The sequence below is a fragment of the Rhipicephalus sanguineus genome, chromosome 6 (assembly GCF_013339695.2).
Source record: "Rhipicephalus sanguineus isolate Rsan-2018 chromosome 6, BIME_Rsan_1.4, whole genome shotgun sequence".
NCBI lineage: Eukaryota > Metazoa > Arthropoda > Arachnida > Ixodida > Ixodidae > Rhipicephalus > Rhipicephalus sanguineus.
The window spans coordinates 143,633,254-143,648,897 of NC_051181.1; the positions used below are offsets into that span (position 1 = coordinate 143,633,254).

The 15,644-nt window shown below is 46.6% G+C and overlaps 2 protein-coding genes across 2 annotated transcripts in view; both read right to left on the bottom strand.

Moving 5' to 3' along the window:
* The window catches only part of LOC119396613 (uncharacterized), a 31,195-nt gene extending 30,732 nt beyond the window's left edge, over window positions 1–463 (bottom strand). Inside the window, exon 1 of the mRNA XM_049417154.1 lies at window positions 272–463. Within this exon, the coding sequence (XP_049273111.1) occupies window positions 272–424 (153 nt within the window). The 5' untranslated portion in view covers window positions 425–463. The remainder of the gene's footprint in view (window positions 1–271) is intronic.
* Window positions 464–10,521: 10,058 nt separating this feature from the next.
* Window positions 10,522–15,260, bottom strand: LOC119396616 (blood vessel epicardial substance). The gene is made up of 5 exons (XM_037663900.2): window positions 15,002–15,260; window positions 14,431–14,700; window positions 13,049–13,176; window positions 12,271–12,379; window positions 10,522–10,923 (listed from the first exon to the last, which is right to left on the bottom strand). The coding sequence occupies exons 1-5, from the start codon at window positions 15,155–15,157 to the stop codon at window positions 10,522–10,524; spliced, it is 1,065 nt and encodes a 354-aa protein (XP_037519828.2). The 5' UTR covers window positions 15,158–15,260.
* Between the last annotated feature and the right edge of the window lie 384 nt (window positions 15,261–15,644).

The window sequence follows — 15,644 nt, forward strand, 5'->3', positions numbered from 1 at the left end:
CACTTACAGTGCCCCTTGTATTTACCACAACCACCGGTGTATAGGTGAAGGAACACATTCACGGCATTGCAAAAGAAAATAAAAAGTTACGTAGCGAGACATTGATCGCTTCGCAAATAATACACCGTAAGAGCTGCTGCTTCTGCGGACGGCTCAAGTGGAATTGAATCGGTGTCACCCACTCAATGCTCTCTAATTTAAAAGTTGTAGCGCTACATTAGACGAGGAGTCCGCCGCGGTGGTATAGCGGTTACGGTGCTCGGCTGCTGACCCGAAGGTCGCGGGTTCGATCCCGGCCGCAGCGGTCGCATTTCGATGGAGGCGAAATGGTAGAGGCCCGTGTACTTAGATTTAAGTGCACGTTAAAGAACACCAGATGGTCGAAATTTCCGGAGCCCTCCACTACGGCGTCTCTCATAATCATATCGTGGTTTTGGGACGTAAAACCCCAGATATTATTATTATTATTATTACATTAGACGAGGACAAGAAGAAAGGTAGATGACAGGACGGGCGCTTTCTTCTTGTGCTCGTCTAATGTAGCGCTACAATTTTTAAATAAGAATGTACCACCAACTAGCCCCGCCAACGTGTTTTGTTAGGTGAACCACTCAATGCTTGTGCATGGTTTTGTGCTATAAGAAGTGGAACGCTACTTTCAATCCATGGTACGATATGAACTTTTGTAAATCGATTTAATCTTATACGTATCGCGCTTGAAGTCTCTACGACGAAATAATGTTCGACACGCGACATTTGTGCTCGGCCGCGAGCGTACGTAATACCTTTATTGTTGATTAGTGTAACTAGCTTGTATAAAACCCTGAAAGTATCCAGCTTAATTCTTATGGTAATAAGCACTTTCGTATGCGATGTGAGTGCGATTTCATTTCGTTGAGCTACAGCGAACCACGAAACAGCTTCTCAATTTAAACTTGCTCGTTTTGCCACGGTTTCAAGAAGGGCTGCTTCTGTAGAAGTCGTGTGCGTAGATTACGCAAACACCGCGGCGTTTTCAGGTGAAGTTATGCAGATTGATGAAACACTGCTTTCTTTGGCTATGTTTGATTATATAGTTTTTAAAATATCGCTGCTCTTTGCAGGATTGTCCAAATTCTAAGACCTCGCGGCCGATGGCTCAAAGCGGATATGCCGCACTGACTCAATTCTAAGCAGCCCCGTCTTCCTATGGTCGCGACGATGACAGAAAGGTGTTGTTTACGTTTGGACAAATCTTTCATATTTCGGATATATTTACGTTTCCTGACGGTTGAGTTTCAGTAAAGCGGACGATGTCTAGGGTCCAACTATAATTAAAATTTACATATTTTTTTTTATGTTAGCTTATTAATAAAAGTGCTTCTTACGCGATTGACCCGTTACTGCGTAAACCCCGACGCACACAGGACGAAACACACAACATATGACAACTGGCAATTTTATTCGAACGAAAGAAACGCTATGTGCGGAAGGATGCAGCGAATGGCAAGCACCTTTTCAACGTCATCGTTATGTGTCTGCGTATTGTTTTAGCACATTTGCATCTGTCGCGTCATCGGGTGCAGCAACTACCCGTATCACCTGTTTGAATGCGCAGTATTTGCCGTCCGATATTTACGCTTGTGACAAAAAAAAAAAGAATCGATACATTTTCCGGTTGGTTCCCATGCATCTATAAAAGCTGATAATGCTGACGTTGCACAGTACTGGGGCACTAGCATTGATTTCAGATGTTGCAACAACAAAGGCTTTATTTCCCCAAATGACCTTGCCGAAAGAATGACTGAGCTTTATGGTAAACACGCGAGTTTTACTTTATCTAAAAAAAAATCAGGGTCCGTATTCACAAAAACGTCTTACGCTAAAAATTTTCGCAAGGAAATATTTCAGCCAATCACGATACGGGACGTATCATTAGCGACGCCGGCCGACCGATGAGAAAACGCAGTTACGAAAGAGAAACTTTGTGAGTTCGGCCCCAGATAGACACCTTTGTGCAAGTCTGCAAGATTCCTACTCGAGCTGTTCATTGCAAAAAGAAGAGGAAGAAGAAGGTGGAGGAGGAGCAGACGAAAGCTAGAAAGCTGATACTCGGCGCATGCGTCAGCTTCTCTTATTGGTACTGATCGCAGATCGGAGCCTCCCCACGTATAACAAGGATTCTTCACAGAATTTTTCATATTACTCAGAACTTCAACAGCACTGATTCAGATAAGATGACGTAATTAAGGTGCCACTGCTCGCTGTGCCAGTGATTACCAGCACTGTGATCGCGACTATATAGATCAGCAGAAGTCGTGTGTACGCATTTCCGTTCGTTCGAATCAAAGTCGCCGTTTGTTATCGTCAAACGTCGGTCGTGCTCCTGTCCCGCATGTCGTCTTGCTCGCACGGGGCCGCACGCAGCAACAACATCGTCGCAGCGCGTACACAACTTACGACAAACCATACGCCGATTGCAGCTTCTAGAAGCGGCCCTCTTTTATCGTGTCGGCAAACGAAAGCGGCTTCACGAGGCGTACACCGAAGAGGAACGCGTGCCCGAAAGGGACACCGGTGCTTCCAGAACGACGAAGCAGCACGACACTAAGCGCACGGAATCAATTATTCGTCTTGCTCGTCGGCATGTCCGAAGAACCAGGGAGTTGGCGGCGCTAAGCCTTGTAGAGGCTATGGCTCTACATTGGCGGCTCCTGCGGCCGCGACCACCTTGACCCTTCTCCTTCTCTCCGGTTCTTCTTGGGCCACTGCTAGGTGAAGGGGAAGAGGAGGAGGAGGGGACAAAGGCGACGATTGGTCAACACGGTAGCCGCGACAGACTTCATGTTGTAGCTATATACGGTTACTCCCGCGTGAAACTGCCTCTCATACCCTATACACTCTTACCCCGCGGCGATGGAATAACATTGCTATGGAACAATTTAGCGCGAATAATTAGCACACACACAAAAAGAAAACACGTCAGACGATGACGTGTTTTCTTGTTGTCTTCGTCTGACGTGTTTTCTCATCCGACGTGTTTCTTCGTATGACGTGTTTTCTACTTGTGTGTGTGTGTGTTAATTTTTCACACTATGGTCTTACGTTGCTAAACGCGAGAGCATGGGTTCGGTTCCTAGTCACGGCTGTGCCATTTCAATAGTGTCAAAATGAAAAAAATTAAAAAAAAAAACCCGTATATCTAGATTTAGGCGCGCGTTAAGCAGCCCAGTTTGAGTGCTCCACAACGGAGTGCCTCATACTCGTAACCTGGTTTTGGGATGTGACACCCCAGAACATAATTAATACAACTACGCTTTCAAGAAACACTGCACCTCGCTTCGACCCATTGTACTTCGCATTCCGAAAAGTTGCTGTCGATAGCTGATATTCTAATGGCAATAAATATAGTTATAAAAACGCCTTCTAGCCACGGTTGTGAGATGTTAGTTCAGGAGCTCTTCTGACGGCATTTTGCCAAATAATTATCGAGCCATTATAAAAAGCCAGAATAGATTGCTAACCTCTCATAGAGTGATTTACGTTATCGTAGACTGCTAGGTGTACTTTCGGCCAAATGAAGTTGATAAGCTTTGCGTTCCCGAGGTTTGTGGATTTCTCTCAATAGATTGGTGTTCCGCTATTTAGGGAGAGTCAGAACAAAAACATTGCAATATCAAGTGAGTTTTAGAGAATCACGTGACAGCTCGCGGCAGAGATAGCTACGCTGTCGAACTCTAAATATTAGTTCGGACGATACGCGCAATCAACATGTGACTAAAAGGAGAACGCGAGTTTATTACGGCCAGTGTGGCCGAATTGCTGCGCAAATGAGAACGAAAAAGGCGATGCACAACCATTTGGGAAGGCGATGCGTTAGAAAGGTGATGCACAACCATTTAGGAAGAGGAAGAAAAAGAGTGATAACAGGAAATCATTGGTTGAGCTAAAAATACCTCCCTACGCTCGCTTGAAGCGCGGAATTTTTGGAAGAGTGGTTTACGTTTTGAAAGGTACAGCGCTTGTACACCTATGGTTCTAATGCCTAAGACATTAAGGAGTTGCGACTGCCTTTTCGATCGAAATGTTGTGACCATTGTATGACTGCGTTTAAACACGTGTTAAGAGTGAAACTGTACGGAATTTACCTGCCACACCTTCACTAAGTGTCGCAGCATGCTTCGACGCCGTCACTTCGCACTCTTCTAACCTCCCGGTTTTTTTACTATACAGCAGAAGTGCAAGCCACGCTAATTGGTCGAAGTTTAAGCCGCGCAGTACCTGCCTTTCGTGTTATTCGTCGTGCGCTGTTCTTGATTTCTCTTTATGACGCTCGTTTATAAATGAAATCACTTGTTTATAACAAGTAAAGCTAATCTTATGTCTATATGGCTTACTTCGAGGACTACAGGAACACATACTTCAAGACCGGTGGAGCATGTGAATGCACAGGGAAACATCACACATCAGGACGACCATGCTGTGTATATCCATGCATCTTATAAAAGAACGATCTACAGAAGGTGCGCATATAAGGCGTGTTATGGGAGACGTCATTGCGAACTTGGTTCATTTCTGTGCATGTAGGGTTGCCTTTGAACTACGCAATAACAGGACCACTTACGCGTACTATCTACATGGAAGATGTCTAGAAATATAATTTTGATGACAAAGAACTGCGAGTACGAGGGGCGTTATATGTACATGTCGAGTATGCGAAGCACGCCTTGTTGAATTTCGTCCTAAGGAGCTTAGAATGGATTACTAGACACATGCTACCATTCTGATAGGCTACATGGGAGACGTATTTTTTGATAATTTTCTTTTGCATGTGAGCACGGCTACACGAGCTCCAGTAGCTTCATTGACTTTTCTTTCTTGTTTTTATTGAGACGTGAAAGCATCTCGACTGGTGACTCCGGGAGAACAGAATGCCACGCGTCTGCAATAACGCTTGTTTATGTTATAACGCTTACCTACACATTCCATAATGTTTACCTAGGCCAAGAACCCAATGGCTAAAAAGGAGCAAGAAGTAGAAACTGGGCCAGAGGAAGGTGGCAATTCTGCGTAGTATGTAGGTAGGCTAACTGGAGATACTTATGCTTTATTTTATATATTTTTAAGAAAGCGTGTGAAGGACACATATATAGAAAACCACTTCGATGGTATTCAAATAATATGCGAATACGATCGTCAATCTTATCCCGACTGCTTAACTGCCCGCACGTTTTCTCTTTTTTTCCTTCTTGGTGGCTGTTTTCGTGCTATCCTTAACCGTTCATACATATACTATACGTACTTTCTCTTCTCCCATGTTCTAATCCACGCTCTCGATCCTCTTGCGATGTCGTATAATGAACTGACTATATGAATTAACCAAAGTTCAAGGCGTCCGAAATCGCAAGCATTTCTGGGAAGACGCGAGAGCCAATCTATGTGCTGCGTGTTAACTTCTTCGAACCTGGGCCTTATGCTTAGAGTGGGAAAGAAAAGGAAGCAATTTTTGCTACCAAGCGCTCCAAACTGCACGCAGCGTTTATTCTTCCACTAATAATGGGAGTTAATTAACCTAAAAAGTATGATACGTACACGAAAAGGGGGTAATAGAGGAGTAAGCACACCTCTATACACCCTTTCTTCGCACGTGCACGTGCCAGTTGCTCTCGCATAACTGTGCGGCATTTGTAAAAGAAAGCAGTGCAGGCGTGGGGCGGCGGGCGAGCGAAGAAGCTATCGACTTTCGTGCATTTGGAATGTAACGCGCTGAATTGTGGCTAGAGGAGCCTAACGTCTCGTGTTTTCTTGAATTTGTCTTGTGGTGTATTCACTAACACACGTGGTTTGTTTCTGTGAAACTATTCGACTCAATACGTCTTGCAGAAGGAGAGTTGGGTAGGAAAAAACGAAAAAAAGAAAGGCCTCGTCTGTGTAAACTTCAGTCAACGTTGACTTCAGTGGACAAAATTGTTGAGGGTTACTTTTTCTCTTGTGCCGAGAGCATTTATATCTATCGTGTATATTTCTCAAGAAACGTGTTCGTCTTTCTTTTTCTACTATAGCACTCTAGCAAGCCACATCAAGCACGAAAAAAAAATTCCGTTTTGGAAACGTTCGCTGCACGCCGACGCGTTCACTTCGCGCGTTCACTTTCCTCACAGGTCTACACCTACGTAATAACACTGTTATTTACTTCGCACAGACTCACTTCACTACTCGCTTCGTTCACTTGTGCTACTTGCTTCACTTAAACTTTTTTGTTTGCTTGCTTTTACGCTAGCATTGTGAAACAAGAAGTGTAACTACGTCATTCGCGCTGAGTTGAAGCAAACAATACATAATGAAAATAGCAAATCTTTCGAAAGACCGTAATTTCTTATGTGTTAGTAAATCACGTTCATGCGTAAGTGAAAGTGTTCGATGCTTATTCAAGGTTTTTTCTTCGTTTTGTTATGCCGCCATTAGCTTATTATGATATGCAATGAGAGCTTGTCGCTTTCTCATCTCGTCCTAATAAGCTGAGCGACAACCACACTAACGGAGCAAAATAAGCTAAGAGAATGTGATATCGAGTGAAATCCCAGCGGGCTGAAAGGAGAAATTTTGGCAGAAGAAATGACGTCAACGAAAATTTATTTTTTGAGTTTGTCCGGAGGCATTCAAGAAGGTCAGGAAACGCTGTTTCTATCAAGTATTTAGTGAAAAAACAATAATTTTATCGCGAATGACCATTCTTCCTATGATCAATCTGTGTGCCTGCGCGCTCTCTGGACACCGCTGCCATGTGAGCAGTAAATGACCTTGACTTTGCAAAAGGTCCAGCCTAACCAAGTAGAACCAAAAAAAAAAAAGGCCTAAAGTGACCATAGTGCAAGACATAGGGATCTGGGGGCGACACTCGCACCGGTTAGTGGGTAAACTTGGGTAACGGTGTGACGTCAGCACGCCAGATGTTCGCGGTCCTTTAGTGTCATCCTACGGGTTTCTGAGATGCAATTGCTGTTTATGCTGATTTTTACTGATTATATGACTCCAATTTTAACTTATGACATATCTTAAAAAATGTCCGCTCTATCATATACAACCATTATCTCAACCCTTTCCATCCATTTTATAGGCGTTTTTATTTTTATCAGGGTTTTCGGACAACTCGCACCGGCGCTGGACAAGGTGGTCTGGAAGATAGCAATCAGTCACTCGGTGTTCATGCCGCTAAAGAAAACAGCAAGAGCGTACTGCGCTTATCTTTAAATCTATTTACTACGTCGCACTATACAATTAAAAAAAAAAGTTATTTAATCAAGGTACGACTTCCACAACCTCAATTCACATAAAACACGCACACACTCTCTCTCTCAAATCTCGCATCTGTTCGCACTACATTCTGACATCGCTGAGATTGTCTGAGCATGGTGTTCACATGCCGTTGCACGCCCTAGTTAGTTGCGCAATTTGCTCGCACCTAAAGGCCGACCAGACACGGGAAAAAAATAATGAAAGGCTAATTGTAAATAACCGATTACGTAAGCCACATTTTCTTAAAATTTTGCACGAGGCTGACCCAGCCTACTTCATTCCGGAATAAGATTTCACACGTCATCAAAACTATAGATACAAACACACGGGGTACTCGCGAACTAAATCGTCAGCTCAGTCGAGATGAAATTTGGGCGCAATGCCACCTCTCTCCGCTCTATCTTTCCTACATGTTTTCTTAATTTCAAACGAGGCGAGCCGAACTGCACTACGCTTTTATTCCTGTATAGTTGGACGCTGAACCAAGCAGCAGGCCCCATCACTTCCTTGGGAATGGTATGAGCAGCCTACGTCGAGCTTGGCTTGTGTGCCGGCTATTCTGAAAGCGATACCATCCGTAGGGCTAGTTCCATTACTAAATACCTTGGGACATTAAATGCGAAACTTCACGTAAACAAATTTGTTCGAGCGGGTTTGTTCTGTAGTTAGTTTCTTTAAAAAAAACTACAAAACTTTCATACGCCACATCTGCAATTAGCCGAACTTGTATTTTGCGTGCAATGGCCAGTAACAAAATAAGCAATGAAAACCTGAAAACACTGGCATGTTGTAAATATACAGTAGTACACCTGTTTTAATCGCAATAGCTTGGTTTACTTGAACTCGACGCGAATGGTCAAGTAAATGAAACTGGCATTCAATAAGCCTTCTCGAATGGGCGCACTTTTCGTATCACGTCAACAAGCGTAAGACTGTTCTCGCTGTCTGCACTTTGTGCACAGGTATGACGCTGTGGAAGCAACTGCCGAAACACTGGCATTCTGTTATGGCGTTGAAAGGCTACATTCTGTTGTTTAGAACGCCATAGGCTTTTTACTCTCACATTAGCGGCTTGTTCAAAAAAAGCTTGTAAATTGCAAAACAACGCATCGCAATGTTCGAGTCGCCTTTTGGCGTGCAGTTCTGGCATACGCCAGCGCACCGCTGTTTCGATCTGAAGATATGCCTGAAATTTACAGTCGAGCCAAAACGGTGGCCGTGTCAATGAAATGATATGATATGTCGTTGGAATTCAACTCGCAAAATGAAAACACGCCGTCATCGTGTGACGCGGAAAGAAGTAAATAAAATAAAAGCGCGGAGCGAAGTGTGGTGACGAACAATGCCGCGCGTGCGACGAAGCCCGAAAAAACAAACAAACAAAAACGAAGCGGGCGTCCGTTGATACCGTTTTTCGTTCACTGCAGTTTTGAGCACGATTCACCTGGAGCTAGGAGGATGTCACTTCGGGGTTTTCACTGCCAGACGCACTATGCGCACACAACGACGATGCGGGCACACATCGGAAGCTCAGGCAGCACCAGCCAGCGTCAGCAGCACACAAGCACGGAAGCACGCTGCTTACGTTGAAGCGTCGACTGCGGCGTGGCAACAGCAGAAGCATGAAGCAGCAGTAGCAGCAGCGGCATTGAAGCAGCGATAGCGACATCAGCTGTAGCGGGTGCACAAAGCGTTCTCTCTTTCTACAGAGGCGTTTCAGACACGGTGCCAGCGGTGGCGGTAACCAGACTGGTGGTCACTTTACCACGGCGTCCGCACCGCACCATGGAGCGGCGAGGCGATGCACGCGGACTCGGGCGCGGACTTGGGCGCGGGCTGGGGCGGGGCCTCTTTGCGTGCACCGGAGATGGCTCGGGAGCACGGCCTGTTGAGGGTTTTGGCGACGAGGCATACGCGGGTAAAAGAGGGAATGGGGACGCAACAGTAGCGGTTAGAAGTTAAGCAGAAGCGTACAGTTAAACATACAAGGTGAACTGGAGCAAAGTGGTCTACCAGCAAGACAGCAGTTATACCAGCGAGACTGCAGGGACGACATAGGACGAGGCTCAGGGAGACGCTGTCCCCTGCACTCCCTGTGCCAAACATGATACGGAAAAAAGCTTATCTAGACGGACTCGCCCCCTAGAATGCAGCACCATATATTCCGGGATACTATACGCACATTCCCAAGTGAAACCAAATCTCTGCTGCAGTTGCGCTTTGCCGGCACCTTGTCCCTTTCAAGCACACTCAGTATCATCAGATGGCTCGGTGCCGCAGTTCACCAAAAGCCAGCGTCGCGGACTAACATTATTATAGTTTCTATTTGTCATCATTACGTTAGGGTGTATGTCACAAAGGATGTATTTATCTTATAATTATAGTTCTGCATCAGTGTACACATTTGGCACCCATTTCTGATAACGTTACGCTTCGGTTATGTCCCGTAGGATTTCCATCAATTAACAAAAGTATACAACACGTAGCACATGCATGCAACAGCGACGAGTACAAATATAGGCAGCACACATAGAGCAAGGCGAAAGCGCACGACATCTTTAAGTACATCAGCAGGATTTGTCTTTTGGCGTCGTTGGCTCGTGGCTGCCGCCAAGCACAGCCTACATCAGGTGGCTCAACAGCGCCTTCACACGCAAGATTCAACACTCACCCGTGTGTCACTCGTTTCCTTGATTATTACGTGCTGCAATACCGCGAATAGCACACACACAGAAGTTTGGGCGCGAGGTTACAGCTTAGCCATACATGCATACCACCAGCTCATGGCTTATAGCGACATCGCCGTGAAATAAGGAAAGTGAATCAATCTCCGTTGAAGATAGTGAGAGCGAATTACTCCAATGCAAAAGTACGAGCAGAACCGCACCATATGGGTCGTGCTATAGGGCCAAGCTTTAAGAAATACACGCGTGCATTGTGAGAATGCAGTTAACTCTTAGTTCGCTCTCTTCGTGAGCAACTCGGAGTATTTTACGGTGAATTTAAGTAATTAAACGAATATTTAATTAGTAAAATTATAAGTTATTCCATTAAGCGCACATTTCTTAAATGAGTAAGTTCTAGAGTATTTTAATAAATATCCAAGTAATTACTTGGACATTAAGAAATATCCACGTAATTTGTTGGATGATCTACAGTGCCCGTACGACATCCGCGCTACCGGAGTTCGTTAATCTCCGCCTTCGCGCAGGTCGTGGCGGCCTGTACTGTATCGTCGCTATGGTATTAAGACTCCGTACTTGTGCGGGTAACGTATGCCGTACCGGGCGCGTAGGAGACGTGTGAGGAGGATGCGATGGAGGCGTCGACGGCCCTCCTGGAGGCCTCGCGTGCCGCGTGCCACGCGGACGACCGGAGCCTTCCTCCGGGTCCCGTGTACACGGCGTCCAGGCTGAGGCTGCGCGGAACCTGCTTGCCCCAGTCGGGGCTCGCGTCGCGCACGGGCAGCGGCACGCCGTCGGCGCCCAACTGGTGGAACTCGGCGAGCGAGTAGAGCTTGAGCGCGATGTCCCGGCCCACCAGGTTGTTCACCACGGCCCACAGCACCGGGTTGGCGCGCAGCAGCAGGTGCAGCCGCCGCCGCTGCCACGTCAAATAGGTGCACGGCTCCAGCGCCGTGATGGTCACCTGTGCGCCAGGCAGTGAGAGGGTCTTACCTACCTATGCATGCCAGCTACGCTCAAAGTTCATATAGTGATACCGGTGTCACACTGGTGATTTTGTTCGCAATTAGGGCCGATCCGGAATCGGATTTCTTGATCGCGATAAAAAATTGTCGCTGCTACACGATCAACATAATCCGGATCAAGTTTGGCGCATACGTCATTATTCAAATCACTATCTATCAGCCATATCGCTATGCGCAGATCTCGATCGGACCTGATCGCGATTAAAACTTGTAGAAGTGACCGTGTAGCAGCACCTGATCAGGCGCGAGCCTAATCCGGATCGGCTCTGATCGCGATCAAAATTGCCCGTGTGACACCGGTATGACATATGTGGAAATCCAAACAAGGCGTAAGTTCATGAGAACATTGGGGCTTGAAGAGATGAAAAATGCTTGAACAGGGAGTGTCACTGGCTCCAGCGACACCCCCCATTCAAGGATTTTTCATCTCTATATAGTGACGTAGTCACTCAAGACTTCCTTGCGGTTTTCGTGACTATGTTTCTTCAGAAACTTCAACAAGGCCTGAGACAGATCCATATATAGATCGTTTATCGTTAGCTTGATTTGTTGTGTCGCTTACATTTTATTTATTTGTTTCTTTTGTTTGACTACGGACTTAACACGTTCGCGTGCTTGCAGTACTCATGTGCATGTGGTTTCATATGTTTAAAAGTGTAGCCACCGTTACTGCACTATATAATTATGTTATTGGACAGCCTATCCGTTTCTGAACCGTTAATACACAATCAAAGAAAGATTTTCTCGCTACGCGCGTGTCCGTAATCAATTCTATCTCGCACAATTGGCCTCCTGAGAGTTAGAAATGCTTTTTTTTTTCATGGAACGTGGCTACCCGTTGGCTGGGCGATAAAAAGGAAACCACCCTGATTGACAACTGTGCGCGAATAACCGCTTTCCGCTTTGGTATTTTAGGTGACAGTCAGCAACACACGACGGGCGATATTTTGTTTTTAGCGTCATGGTAAAAGCTATTAAAACATAGGGGCTATAAGAAGAAGGCGGGTGTCATAAAAATTCGCGATTTGTGAGTTTTACGAGTGTAACAAACACAACAGCTCACTTACTGCAGCAACCAGTTTTTACACAGATAAAAAAGCAGCTACTCTCTCCAAAACGAATGCGGAGATACCACATCATCACATACCGACGGGAAGCAACACATACATACGCCATATTTAATAAATCAGCAACACTATATCATATATCGTTTATTTAAATTACAATATTCACTTTACGAGAAAAAAAACGACGAATTCAAATTGTACTAGACATGTAATACTCACCTGAAATAACTTATCACTACCTATAGGACACGACTCGTATTCTGGAGAGTCGATGAATTCGTTTGGGTTTACGTAGTGGAGTAATACGTCTTCGCATGTCACTTGCATCCTGCGCATCGAGAAATAAAGCACATCACGTCACAGGACAGCCCACAAATAAGGGCGCTCGAGAATTTAAGAAAATTCACATCACGCGGATCAAAGATTTCCCTGTTTGATTCGGTCTTTGAACCGAATAGTCGCTATTCGCCAGCACGAACGTTTCCCTAACTATTTTCGAATATTTAAAATCGCCAGCTGTGCACAATCAAACGGAAACATGCGACAAATATGCGATAAACCTAATTTCAGCCGAATTCGACACGGAATATTACTCTACTGTTTGTTCTTCAAATTCTGTCAGAGGCATTGTTGTATAGCATTAGCATCGGCCGTATATAATATCAGCTTCTTTTCACGTCTACTTTTGCACCCCATCAGGCATATATTGCATTAAGGGGTAGCAATGAATATAACGAGGTAATGGTTATAACAAAGCAAACTTGACGCTTCCGTGCAGTTCGTTATAACGAAGTTTTAACGTTCATTTTCGTGTTGATGCTACTAACCAGTTCTACAGCTGCGTCTGTGAAGCACATTTTGCGAGTATACCTACTCAGACGGGACAGCATCTTGGTAGCATTCAAGTAGACACCATGTAAAAGCCATTTTGCCAGTCCTAAATGTGGCTTTGTATTTCAACCTGAAATGTCTTGTAAAGATTTGCGCGTTTACTTACTTGCCAGTTAGTAGTATGGACACCCGTTGGTCGGCCGCGGTGACGCCCTCTGTGGCGTACCTGCGTTCGGCGGCCAGATGCACCACTTCGGCAGCACGCGTCAGCTCCACAAACCGATTCTTGCTCACCTGCGGTCGGCGAGTGAGTGAGTGAGTGAGTGAGTGAGTGAGTGAGTGAGTGAGTGAGTGAGTGAGTGAGTGAGTGAGTGAGTGAGTGAGTGAGTGAGTGAGTGAGTGAGTGAGTGAGTGAGTGAGTGAGTGAGTGAGTGAGTGAGTGAGTGAGTGAGTGAGTGAGTGAGTGAGTGAGTGAGTGAGTGAGTGAGTGAGTGAGTGAGTGAGTGAGTGAGTGAGTGAGTGAGTGAGTGAGTGAGTGAGTGAGTGAGTGAGTGAGTGAGTGAGTGAGTGAGTGAGTGAGGCATTCATCGATCGATTGGTTAATCGAACGCTGCTTATCTCGAACAATATAAAGAAAGGGCAATAAATCTGCGCAGGTTTAAGACCTGGGATGCGGAAACAAATTGCTAGCGTTCACTGCACTGTGCGACTTGCTTCGACTTCGACTCCTCATCTAAGCAACATCGACGCAAAAATATTCCGCGAACCATCACGTTTATGTCTGTCCTGCGGCAACCACATCACAAAAGCCAAGCGAGCGACAAAAGTGACAAGCTCTGTCTCGCGGGAACAACAATGTTATAAACGTAATAATGGTGATGTCTGTGGTTATTCCTGCGTTTTCATGATTCCCGAGCTGTTTAATCAAAGAAGTGGTCGCCTTGGTGCAGTAATCTGCGAATGTATTCTTCATTATTGTTGCAATAAGGGCAACTATAAATCGCTTGGGGACGCATTAGTACTGCAATGCTAGTAGTGATATAATGTCCATGGGCAAAGGGTGATGGTGTGTACCGTGCAACGTATGCATTGTTCCGATGTCGCGTCTCTCCGTTCATTGCACGAACTGGGTAGAAAAAAAAAGAACTCACGAGGTCCCTTATGCATTCGCCTAACACTAATCGAAGGCGAAAGCCATCGATTGATTCTCAGTCGATGTATTGATCCTCCCCCGCCCCTACCCGAAAGCTTTCTGCACCTAACGTGGTTTTGCATTGGTTCCAGGATCGGATGGATGGCAAGCTTTATGCACATGATCTGGATTTGAACTGCCTCCGTGATCGGCCCACTTTTGACCAAGCGACGATATCATGTGGTGATGTCATCATGCAACGTCACCTTGTGTGACGTCATGATGACGTCATGTGGTGATGTCATCGCGTGATGATTATCTTTTGCGTCACTCGTGTTGACGCCGACGCCGAGGGACGCCGACGGTCAATTTCCGTGTTTGGTGAGGCACCTAAGGCGTTCCCCTTAACGATTTACCTGGTAGGGCAGGAACATTCGCTCGTAGAGGGTTCTCAGGTGCGCCGGCATGCGGGGCGGCAGCGCTCGCCAGGCCAGGCGCAGCGCGTGCGCCGCGTTCACCAACAGGCACGTCAGGTGCCAGGCGAGAACGTCGGGCGCGCACACCACCAGGCCGGCCCAGATGCTGGTGAGCGCAAAGCTCAGCGTCAGCAGCCAGCGCAGCACCAGCGACGACAGCGAGAACCGGTGAGGCACCAGGAACGCTGCCGCGAAGCAGATCTGGGCGCCCTGCGTGCGTCAATAAAGTAATACCGGTTTGAGGAGCAAGTCATCATCACTTATTTGACCCTTAAGGGCCCGTTAGGGGCATTGCATAAGGGGCGATGACGACAAGTATTGCTGATTTGGAGTGAAGGTGTACCGAAAGGACAACGCAAGAGAAGTCCAGGTCTCTTCTGTGTCCTTGTTTCTTGAAGCTGTGCTATGCCGTTACTTCAAAAGCCTTGCACACAGACATGGGGGCAATTTCTATGAACACGTCGCTCCCAATCCACTCCTGTACGTAGATGTCCAGGGATGTCGTTCGTACCTGCCATAGGATGTGCTGCGCGTCCTCCCAGGACTCGCAGCCTCCGGCAGCGTTGGCGACGTTGGGCAGCGAGGAGTTGACGACAGAGCGCCGGTACACCGATGAGGAGGATGACCCCTTGCTGTGGCTGACCGGGGCCTGGGGCAGCTGCACCATGGATCAGGGCATCGCCGCCGCAGGAGGAGGGCCGCCTCCCGCCGCCGCCGCCCCACCGCTGCGCAGGAGGCACGGCCGCCCTTCTACCGGTGGCCTCCGAAGCTCATGGCAGCTGCAGCGTTATAAAAATCCTGCACGACACATTGACACTTTTGTCAGGAATGGCTCGCTTGGGCATCGTGCTCACTCGAGATATACAATAGCGTATTTGACTGGTTGATCCGAGCCCTTTGGGGTTGTCACTATGTGGATATGGGATTGGCTGCGCTGTAAATATTAAGGCGAAAGCCTTAGGAGAATCAGTTCAATCGACTGAGTAGAAAAAACCCGCATTTCCCCGAAGGGGAGTATGAGGAAGTGCGAAGCACGGGCTGATGCTATGAGGCGGCGCGCACGACTAAACTGCAGAGCCGAGCGAAGGAGACGGCAGCGAGAGAGCACGCGCCAGCCGACCCACGGAGGTCTGGCCGTTTTTAAGTGCAAAGCA

Bases quoted from the DNA above. Each gene is read 5' to 3' on its own strand.
- LOC119396616 (XM_037663900.2), bottom strand. From the start codon at position 15,157: ATGGTGCAGCTGCCCCAGGCCCCGGTCAGCCACAGCAAGGGGTCATCC. The intron at 13,177-14,430 runs GTAAATCGTTAA...CGCCGACCGCAG, and splicing joins GAATGTTCCTGCCCTACCAG to GTGAGCAAGAATCGGTTTGT. The intron at 12,380-13,048 runs GTAAGTAAACGC...CTCGATGCGCAG, and splicing joins TCCATACTACTAACTGGCAA to GATGCAAGTGACATGCGAAG.